Raw genomic sequence first — 11981 nt, 5'->3', positions numbered from 1 at the left:
GACCCGAGTAAAATATCTGTCTTTAAACAAATATCTGCCCCAGCCGGGAATCGAACCCGGGACCTTCGGCTCAGTAGTCAGGGTCACTAACCACTACGCCATTCGGTCGTCTGACGTTCATTATCTGACGTGCCAAACAAGTTGTCAAACTCAATATTTCGTCTTTGACATTGCAGAAGACGTACCCATAGAGGTTAAAATGACAGTAAATGAGCTGTCAGACTCAATATTTATTTGCAGTTTAGTGTCAATTTTGTATAGAAAATCGAAACTTCGTTCTTTATTTCGTTCATGCGTCCGTGCAGAGTACAAATTCGCACGAACTTTGAACGTTATTTCGATTTTCGCGTTACCGAGTAGGCCCCCTGGAAGGCTACTCCCTAACACGTTCCGTCGCGAAATACGAAATACGAAGTTCGTACGTTGATGATGGCATTATCGGTACTCTATAACAACTTCGTGAGTGAACGAAATAATGTAATGAATGAATGTACCTATTGGTTGGGCTTTCAAGTAGCTTATCGGTGGATGACCGGTTTTATTTTAAGGTGCCTCTAAACGGTCAATGATTTTCAGCAATTTATGGCTGCACCATTGGCTACTTATTGCCAGCTATCTTGATTCCAGAGCAACCCATGGCCGAGATATGTGTTGGAAATTGGCTGCAATAGTATGGCTTATGTTACAGACTCCTAAACGAGCTAGGTACATAAACCGACAACAATGGCTGACGAAGCCTCATCGCTTGTTACACCTAATTTTTCTGAAATATGAAACCATCTATCCTTTTTAGCATTTTTATCATTATAAATACCGCTTTTAACATCCCACAACTCAGGGTGTACATGTACTTCATTAATGAAATCAATAACCGTCTCTTTATTCCACGTATTAGTCAGTTTTGTCACGTATTACTGTAGCTAATGATTTTAGCTTTGTTTTTAACAATGATTTCAAAAGGAAGGATACGCCCGTCAGAACGTTTTGTCAAAAGAAAATGGCACCCGCGTGCTGGCCCTAAATTCATACAAATTATGACAGATTTATGAGGTTTTAGGGCCAACGCGAGGGTGTCATTTTCTAGAGCGGTTGGGCCTGTCCTTACGCTAGTAATATATAAGTCAATGGTTTTTAACCTAATATCAATCCCAAAACAACATGACAACTTTATTGCACAAACTTAATGTCACGTAGGAAAGCATGCATTATACCATAATAATAGAGAGGACGACGACGGAAACAGCTTAGCAGCTTAGAACTTGCTGGGCAATATTGCAGAAATATCGATCGCTCAGCGATCCTCTGGCAACCTAAATAAACAATATCGGCCATACTGGCCATTGTGGCTATATGGCTGGGATATTACTGCAATATTGCTTAGTCTGGCTGATATTGCTAGCAATGTTGCCAGCCATTGTGTTGCAGCCACAAATTGCGGAAAAATATTTCCCGTTTAGAAGCTCCTTAAAACAATGCATATTATTATTTTTTTCACTATGATAGTCTGATAGTCTGTGACTTTCTGTCAAAAAGGCTCATAAAAACGTCAATCAAGTAAACAACGCGCCAAAAAGTTTTCTTAATGTTGCTTACATGTCTTAAAAGTTTATTATTATTATTTTGATTCTACCAATGGACAACATTTCATTTTCCTTACCCTATATTTTTATTAGCTATTCGGAAAATTTATAGAAAATTAGAGGACCCGTATTTTTTTATTTTGTATATACATTAATTATTGCATGTTATTTTTAACTTTAAAGTTAATTATTTTAAAACCGGAAGTATCGTCACATATTAGGTTCAATTTTTAATTTTGTCTATTGCCTTAGTCTCGAAAAAAAACATAAATGACACTGACAAGTGACATTTAAACTTTGTTTACATGCCAACCAATAAATGGGTCATTTTCAAATGACATTGATGATACAAAGTACTTATCATGTAAAAAAATAACCAGAAGCATTTTTCAGAAGCATTTTTTCAGCTGTGTAGGCGGTGGCATGCTCTGGGACATATTATATAGAGGTCATCTCTTAATACGTACTAACCATTATATATAATAAATAAACAAATAGTCAGAAAGTGTCAGAACAGAATTTCTGAAAATGACCCAAATAAACAAAAACTTCACGATAAAACGTCAACGTCAATCAAAAATGAAAGTGACAGTTACTTTGTTTTTAAATCTATAGGCTTTGATCATCAAAATGCATCGCACCTGATGCATGACGTCATCAGCACTTTTTTACTATTTCATGATTTTCTCGAAAATGATACATCCAAAAAATACAAAAACATTTTTTTTGTGGCCTTTAGAGCTAAATCTCGAAATGGTTTTCGATTTATAGCAGCTTTAGTTTTTTGAAATGTTGTCCATTGTCTAAAAGTGGTTTTCTATCGTATAAACCAAAAAATAAATAAAAACTTTCACTTAGATTAATTGTTTTATTAAGTTTAGAAATTACCTACTGTTTACGTAATTCTCACTAGATAGATAGACTAGATAGCGCTGGTGTGAAACATTTTACATCTCGGTATGGTTGTGTTTCTTGACCACCATATAACACTTCCTTTACTGTGTACAAAATCTTGTGTGTGATCCTAAACTTTAGTTAAGATTTATTTTAATGTTTAACTTAACTACCTACAATCTTCATAAAAATCAAATTAAACGTAATTATTATTTTTTAAGTGAACACACTAATGTGCTTGTGTGCTTCTAACAGGTTAATCAGTGTCCTTCGCACTCTTTTTCCTTCCTCGTCCAAGTTTTTTCGATGGTCTTCTCGCCTTTTCCTTCTCTCTGCCCGAAGAATTTCTTTCATCAGCAAATACCTTGCCATTTTTGTCAACGAAAATCTCAACGTTACCTCATGAGTAGACGTACGTTTTGAGGTAAAAATGACAGTATAGTGCCACAATCTTATCTGTTCCGGTGGTCAAAATGTGCAACAACGAGACGTCATTGTCAAACGTCATTTCATACTCTGTGCGTTATTTGAGTTGTCAATTTCTGCGAAGAGGCTGACGCTACGTTATTTAATTTGTTTTGTGATTTTCTGGGTGAAATAATGCCAAAAGCGCTAAAATGTGATGCAAGTAAAGTAATACTAGATATATTGGCTTTTATGAAGGAAGAATAACGTATTCAGGCGCCTTTAATTCCGTTTGAAAAATTGGAAGAACGAGTTGCAGCGGCGACAGGTTAGTGTTGCCAAATATGACGAATAATTTTACCCATATACTTACTCCATGTAATTTTATTAATATTTTCCCAAGAGACCTGTGCCCCAGCAGTGAGGACGGGATGGGTCGCGATGAAAAGTATACAGGGTGATTGGAAAGTCGATGTATTCCTTTAAATGGGTTGTAGTCGAAGGCATTTCCAGTCGATTAAACCCCATAATGCATTATCCGAAAGTCAACAATTTCTGAGTTATTTGAGTTTTAATATTTTTTAAGAATTTTGCCAAAATTTATGTTTAAAAGCAAAATATTTCGAAAACCAACATTTTTTTAATACTTTTTTGATTGTTTTGCATTGGTTACACCTTAGTCAACTAATCATTATCATTAATTACGTAATATTAAATTTAATTTAGACACAGTGCTTCAAAATAGATGAAACATTAAGAAAATTTTACGAAAGATGAAAACAAAAAAGCTAATTTAAAAAAGAATTTTATGTGACAATTTTTCAGGCACTACAGCTTAAAAACATAATCAATTTATAAGCTTTAAAATGACATATTCCAATCTAAAATCGATTATGGTATGGCCAAGTTATAGCCAAACAACCTCATAGGCGGGCAAATCTCAGTAGGGAAACAAACAAGATTTTGTTCCAATTTTAAGGAAAAAAAGTATTGTAACTGGACTTATCCGAACCGTTTACTAATTATTGTGTTCCAATAGTGCGGTTCCTCAAATGCACAGATCTAGGACAAGGTTGTTTCACCGAAATAATGCTTGTCCGATAACACGGTTAGCCGATTGTAATTTTCAATTATGATTGGTAAAACAAAATAATTCTTCACAACCCGGTTCCATAAAACTACTGTTCGACGACTGTTAATTCGACGAAAACATGATTAACCTACTGGCCAATGCTACTGCACGTGACAATAGCACTGTTTGACAATGATTGTTTTAAATTCAACGTGTTCAAACACTGTGCCAAATATTTTAGTTGAAAAGTTTCACCGAATAGTGTTATTAGGAGATTCAATTTGGTGGTTAAACAATTTGACAAACTGGGCAGTCGAAAAAGCATTCTATCGTTGAACCTATCGTCATCAAAAAGTACTTTCGGCTAACCGTGTTATCGGACAAGCATTATTTCGGTGAAGCAACCTTGTAGTCGATCTGTGCCTTTGAGGAACCGCACTATCGGAGAACAATAATTAGCAAACGGTTCGTAGCTCTAAAAAGTCCAGTTATAAGACATTTTACCATAAAATTTAAACAAAATGTAGTTCGTTTCCCTACTGAGATTTGTCCGCCTATGCGGTTGTTTTGGCTATATCTTGGTCATACCTTAATCGATTTTAGATTGAAATGTGTCATTTTAAAGCTTATAAATTGATTATGTTTTTAAGCTGTAGTGCCTGAAAAATTGTCACATAAAATTCTTTTTTAAACTAGCTTTTTTGTTTTCATCTTTCGTAAAATTTTCTTAATGTTTCATCTATTTTGAAGCACTGTGTCTAAATTAAGTTAAATATTACGCAATTAATGATTATGATTAGTTGACTAAGGTGTCTCCAATGCAAAACAATAAAAAAAAGTATTAAAAAAATCGTTGGTTTTTGAAATATTTTGCTTTTTAACATAAATTTTGGCAAAATTCTTTAAAAAAATTAAAACTTAAATAACTCAGAAATGGTTGACTTTCGGATAATGCATTATGGGGTTCAATCGACTGGAAATGCCTTCGACTATAACCCATTTAAAGGAATACATCGACTTACCAATCACCCTGTATATTTATTTATTTTATTTTTCTCTGATTACAGGTGTGAGGACATGACATGACACTTTAAATCTTAGGCAGTATACCAAGAAGAATTTCGCGCACCTGCAGCGATTTTAGACGAAATAATGATGATTAATGACATGTTCTCCCAACCTATCAAGGGCTGGCTGGAGGAAATTGCTTTTTGGCAATTAGCCTTTGTACACTGTCTGAATTTGTTTTAATTTTATGCTCTTGTTTCTTGCTACTTTAGAAAATGTAAAATAAAGTGTTCAAAAATAATAATTAATAGTCTTTTTTAAGTCTATCTATCTCGTTATTCCCACGACCCACAGATATTACCTTATTACATTATTGTAATCTACATAGATTTAATCTCCTAAATCAGAACCAATTTTATTTCTGTTCGCCGTGGACAAATTTTCTATACAACAAATGTCGTTTGATATAGATAGATAGAATATTATTTATTTGTACACAAGAACAGATTATACAAAGCTTGTATACAAACACATAGGTGCAAGAAAGGCGGTCTTATCACTAAAGGTGATTTTTTCAAGACAACCTTTGGATGGAAGAATATTTATGTTCAGATAGGGTCAAGTGTACTAAATGAAAGACGATATATTATATCCTATTTATATTATATCCTCTTTCATTTACTATCGACCCTCTATTTTGATTTATCTATACTTATGACGGCCGAATGGCGTAGTGGTTAGTGACCCTGACTACTGAGCCGATGGTCCCGGGTTCGATTCCCGGCTGGGGCAGATATTTGTTTAAACACAGATATTTGTTCTCGGGTCTTGGATGTGCCCGTAAAATGGCAATAGGCCCGCCCCCTATTACATTGGGACTAACATAACACTCTGGCGAAAAGTGGGTGCAGCAATGCACCTCTGCCTACCCCGAAAGGGAGTACATTAGTACAAGGCGTGAGTGCGTGTGTGTGTGTTTTGTTGTATACTTATGAATGTACCTAATTATAACAATAGGTAATAGCAGAAATGCATTGTCGTTTAAACCACAAATAGGTAAAATTTAATCGATGGCAACACTGGATTCGATCACAGCGATGTCGTCACCGGAACAGATAAGATTGTGGCACTATAAATGAGTCGTCAAACTCAATATTTCGTCTTTGACATTGCAGAAGACGTACCCATAGAGGTTAAAATGACAGTAAATGAGCTGTCAGACTCAATATTTATTTGCAGTTTAGTGTCAATTTTGTATAGAAAATCGAAACTTCGTTCTTTATTTCGTTCATGCGTCCGTGCAGAGTACAAATTCGCACGAACTTTGAACGTTATTTCGATTTTCGCGTTACCGAAAAAGCCGGATAATCCGATTCGCCGCTGAAGTGCAGGATGAATCCCAAGTGAACATTAGATTTCTTTTTCCTAATGTGGGATACATTGTCCTTTGCGCTATAACTTTGTAAAACAGCTGAAAATGGATGAGGGCGTACCTATTTGGAAATCTAAACGATTTTCTACGGGACCGGGGGTGTATACCGTACAATTTTTTAATGTAATTTATACTTCCGATGCACCAGCGTGGGAAATCAGCTAATGACGCTATTCTTACCGCTTAATTCTTTCACCATAATGAAGAAGAAGTGCAACACAGGACCAAAAATAGGCAATAAAATTCATAGCATACACAGTAAGCAATTTATTTACTTTTCACATTGAACAAAATATACAAAATTATCTTTTTATCTCTCACGAATGTTCCACTTCATGGACCATTAAACATTATGACTAGGGAATGAGTATATATTTAAAAAATGAAAAAATATTCAATATTTTTCGATGAAACGATTATTTATGCCTTTTCGAATATGATAAAGTTTATAATATTCTAAAGTATGCGGAACCATTGCGAATTTTCTTCTTAGTATACAATACCTGTTTTTGGAATAAACAACATAGTGGACGCAAGGCTTATCTTATGTATAAAAGTAATAAGATTATAATTATTAATTGGTATCAACAATGGCAACTTTAAGTACACGTAAAAATATTCTTCACGACTTCGAAAACTAAACCTAACCAAAACAAACTAACCTCCTTGCAACGCAAACCATAGACTAGCTAAACACATCACCACCAAAGAGGTCGTAACACTTAAAGCGCAGGAACTATTGCAAAAGTCTCCGTGGCAGAAACAAGAGACGGTGACGGTGGGTCTACCCTCGCTCTTGTCTTCAGTACAGGAGTCTTCATACGCCTCGTATATTCTGTTGACGGGGCGCCAGCTCCGGCCCACCTTCTCCTGGTTCCCGCTGAGGGTTTGCGGCGCGCAGTCCCGCACCTCTATGTGGGTCTCTGGAAAAGGAGGTTGAGGTTTTGTGTAAGTAGGGTTGTTTTGGGGTCACACTTTTCCTATGATTTCGTTGTTGCGCAGGTTGTTAAGCTTAAGGGTGCCTTGTAAGGAGGGTCATGGTGTTTTCGTAGTACCTAATTAATTAAAGTAATAAAATAACAAAATAATTAAGTTCTAAGGACCTAATTTTGTTGGAATAAAATATCCTAACTTTCTGAATAAACTTTTGAAAGTTAAAAGAAACAGTGAACAAAAACTAACACATTAATTTATTGGAACGAAATGAACCGGTGATTGGACCAAAATCCCGACGCATTTAGAGGCAGGCATTGATTCATATTTACGGTGAATTCGAACAGGAAGTGTTGTGTTGTATTCATTAATTTTAAAAGGAACTGTTGATAATTTGATTAGTGTTCATTAAAGCGCGGGCGTATAATTTTTTTACTAATAAATTTTACACGAATGTGTTCACTTCACTATTCACCGAAAGTGTAAACTTTGTTAATTTGTATAAAACAGGTGGGTGGCAGTGACTAATTAAGGCAGACTGACTTATTACTCTGCTACCATGTACGTCTAGACTCTTAAACATACATATTATACGTCTAGACTTCGCGCGTATTGTCTAATTAACATAATTATAACGTTCCATGGTTTTTTTCATTATCTGAATAACGACGCTGGTATTCAAAAGTCATTAGTCAGAGGACAGAGTGTTGTGCCGATCTTTGGGATAGGAGTATGTCCAGCAGTGGATGATTATTGACTGATGACTGAATAACTCGTTGGAAAGAGCCGAAATGGCAATCCCGTATATTACTTACGACTTTATTGTATTGGAATACCAAGGCCAGCTATTTGATAGAACTACGTTTGATTCGCAAAATATATAAACATGCTAGAATGTTTAAATTATATTAGTTTAATTTAAAAAAAAAACACTGCTAATCATTTGTTAAATTTTCAAGAAGCACTAAAGACCACACCAATCTAGCCAAGCTAGTCGCTCCAAAGCCACGGGCACAAGGGCGTCCCACACTAAGTTTTCACACCAACCTTGTCCATCAGCCAGTCGCAGGGACGTCCGTCTCTTGAGACACACGGTGGAGTCGGGACAGGTCGCCTGGTACCGCGCCGAGTGGTCGAAGTGCTCGCACGGAGGCACCCCGATGCCGTTGTTACTGAGCGGCTCGCACTTGTAGCAACGCACTTGCGTGTGGGATACTGGAAGGGATTAAGAGGGGTTGATAGACTTTGTTGGTAGGATTATTATGGGAAATGGGGACCATTGGGGAAATCCATGATGGCCTGTTTTAAAATCAATGTCCAGTGTGCAACTCGTGATGGCTTGTGTGGAATTATTTAATACACAGGCACTCTTTAAGACCTAAGATTATACCTAAAATTTCGCGATATAGTACGGGTAATATGGGTTAAAAGTTATGTAGGCTTCAGCTGCCTCCTTGATTATAAATTGTGTAGTCACTGCATTGTAGTGTAATCGTGACTTCCTAAATTATATTACGTATGTTACGAGTATATCGTCAGCAAACTCTGTATGCGTTTGGCGTGTCCGAGTGGTGATACAAGATACGTAGTCTCTCTTGTCACCGAGTTTATTTGATACACGTTGGGTACGTGACCACTAAAAACTTGGCTAAATTAATTCATGTCACAGTTCTTACTGGCCTGATCTGAATTTGTAATATAACTAACGAACGTATATGTGTTGCGTATTATTATTGTAGGCCTCTTTTTATGAGATAATCTTCTTCAGGGTCTGAGTGGATATTACTCGTTAAATATCGATAAATTCTGTATCATGTTTCAGTCATCGATATTACTGCTAAATTAGCTGAAACTTTTAATAGGGATCATAATAAAAACTAACCAACTATCCTCAGACCATTACTAGAAAAGTATTAAGTACAAAAACTTTGTCAGAATAATTTTCTTGTGAAACTTATACATGTATCACTTTTTTATATTTCCCATTAAATAATGGAAAAATAATCTATGTATACGGAAAGTCATACTTTTCCGTATGGATAGAACAATCGAAGTATGTAAGTAAAAAAAAAACATTCTCCATAGTAAAAAATCACGTGACCAACAAAGTTTATTTTTTCGCGAATTTTTAAATTCTTATTTCAGTATCGGGCTTAGATATACCATGCTGCACATGTAGGTTTCGGTTTAGTATACCTTTTTTGGAACACCCTGTATAACTAATAACTAAATAACGAAGAGTAATTTCAGCAAAGGGTCAGTGTGATTGACTTTATGAGTTCAGTCCAGCCCTCGATAATAAACTGTGTCTTATGGGTTCAGCGGGCTTGTTTCGTTTCACGATAAGCACTCAGTTCAGTGGATTGTTTATTGTCGTTTTATGGTTTCTTATATTGGATAAAGTTTGGTGAACTTATACAACGTGTAAATAACATGCCTAAAAATTTGACTCTATGGTCAAAATTATCAAATTTCCCCAGAAAATATAGATAGATAGATTGATTGAATCTTCTTTATTTGTACACAGAAAATTATTTTATATACTAACACAGAGGTACAAAAATGGCGGTCTTATAGCTTAAATTTTCCAGACATCCTTCGATTGATATTGTTTGGACAACGATATTACATTCAGAAATGTTTTCTAGCGGCTTTTCTCCGCGGAAATTGACTATAGCGCCCGAATAATAAAAAAATATTTCTTTGCCCACCGTTCAAGGGATTACAGTGTAATTATTGTTAAAAGCGTTTAAATGATGATAACTTCCGAGAAGAAAAACTTTTCCCAGACAAAACAACCATTAATTACTTAGCATCAATTAAGTAAATTACATTTTCATTTGTAAATAAAGTAGTAACAATGTATTTCAGTCACGAACGTGATCATTTTGAAACAACTAAGTATTCTGTTCAATGAATCATGATTTGTCCTTATACAGGGTGTTGTAAAAGTGTTCTGGTAAACTGAAAGTGGGTGAACAACTTTTGGAAAAGCCGTAGAGCATAAATCGTTCATATCTTTCAGTAGACCTGAAAAAGTGACGCCTTGTACTTATTAATACTACCTTTATGTTTCTTTGCGGTGCGGTGCAAAATTTATTCTTACATAATAATATTATGTATTTATGGTTGGTTTTCATTTTATTTATTATTTCCCTCTGCTGTGTATGATATGATAAGTTGCATTTTTGTATTACATTTGCTGTAACATTTTCCGTGAATCGTCGCATTTCCTTAAATGATCACATTTGCCACAAGTCACTAATAGGTTGCATAAGATTGTTATAAAAGGCTCGTTCTGTTAGTCTACATCCATGTAGGCGCCTAGTCACGATCTGACCTAGTATGGCTATTGACCACATGTGGGTTAGTACATACGAGTATTATAGTTAAACTAGTTAAATATCACATATAAGGATACTCTTTATAAAAAATGTAGTGTTCCTGTAATATCCATTGAAAAAAAAACTTAACTATCGCATACGCGCAAACTTATTTATTAACACAATCACAAGGAAACAAGTAAGTATTCATAATTTACGATAAATATATTCTGATTTATTTAATTTTTAACCGACAGCCTTATCCTCACACCTACGTCCTTATTGTTCAATAAAAATTTCGAAACGACGACATAACAAATGATACAGATGTTCATACGTAACACCCAATATGATAATGATAATAGAGCCACTTGATAACCTTGGCATCAAAACATTTAAGTTTTAAAACAACTTACTTTTAAATACCGACGAGAACACTAACAAAAATACTGGCAACTCCATGGTAAACAACACAAAGCGCGACACTCCACTCGCATTTGAAATAGGAACGAATTAGTTTTATTTTTTAATTACATTACGAGGAGTTAACAAGTGGCCAGTGCGGGCACATGCGTACACTACAGTGGCACCGGCACCTCGACTCGAAACAGCCATGAATCACAGGAAGGCGCCCGGACTCGAAACGGGACATATCCAAATATCGTCTGAAAGTGGCAAGTGCCTCTCGTGCGGTGAATCACCCGGTCAATAGCGGCGCCGATGCGCGACTGCCGAATTTTGGCGCCAACTCATTTGCAGCTTTTTTTTAAAATGAATATATCGGCTTCTGAATTTTGCTATCAGCCTTTGCTTCTTTAGTTATTTTTGTTACACGGCGCTGTTGAGTGTTATTATTATTTGTATGTGAGTAGAAAATCTGTTCACTGTTACCTTTCCACCGTGGTATTATAGAGGTAGATGTTGTTTGAAGTACTGGTGTAAGAATGCAGCTAATTTTGCGTGCAACTACTGCGGTTCTTTAAAAATAGATTGGTTTAAGTATTTTTTACTGATTTGTCGTTCGATGTTGCGAAATATTCCTCTCTTGATAGCGGGTCTTGCGTTCACATCCTTTGCCAGTGTCGATAAAAAATAAAAAGCTATTTGTACACTGACCCGGCTGGCATAATACGGCTTCCTTCTTACTCATTTCATTATGCACGACATGACTGTAGCACTTATACGTACTTGAATATGCGTAGTGGCACAGATTAACTGAAATGTCAATGATTGGATGTAGAGTTCAGATGTTTTTTTAATGCTATTCTATTGGCTGCGGGGTTTCTAGTTCTATTGCCTGTCCGCACCTGGGACACTCGAATGAAATCATGCAC

At 35.8% G+C, this 11981-nt stretch overlaps 2 protein-coding genes across 2 annotated transcripts in view; one reads left to right on the top strand and one right to left on the bottom strand.

Moving 5' to 3' along the window:
- The window catches only part of LOC105384011 (rabankyrin-5), a 58818-nt gene that overhangs the window by 3235 nt on the left and 43602 nt on the right, over positions 1-11981 (top strand). The gene's annotated exons all lie outside the window — the stretch shown is intronic.
- LOC105384008 lies at positions 6991-11393 on the bottom strand. Its single transcript, XM_011554149.3, has 3 exons — positions 11064-11393; positions 8372-8539; positions 6991-7314 (listed from the first exon to the last, which is right to left on the bottom strand). The coding sequence occupies exons 1-3, from the start codon at positions 11107-11109 to the stop codon at positions 7049-7051; spliced, it is 480 nt and encodes a 159-aa protein (XP_011552451.3). The 5' UTR covers positions 11110-11393; the 3' UTR covers positions 6991-7048.

This window comes from Plutella xylostella, chromosome 16 (assembly GCF_932276165.1).
Source record: "Plutella xylostella chromosome 16, ilPluXylo3.1, whole genome shotgun sequence".
Taxonomy (NCBI): domain Eukaryota; kingdom Metazoa; phylum Arthropoda; class Insecta; order Lepidoptera; family Plutellidae; genus Plutella; species Plutella xylostella.
Note: the sequence above shows the minus strand (reverse complement) of the source record. Positions and strands in the feature narration are given on the sequence as shown.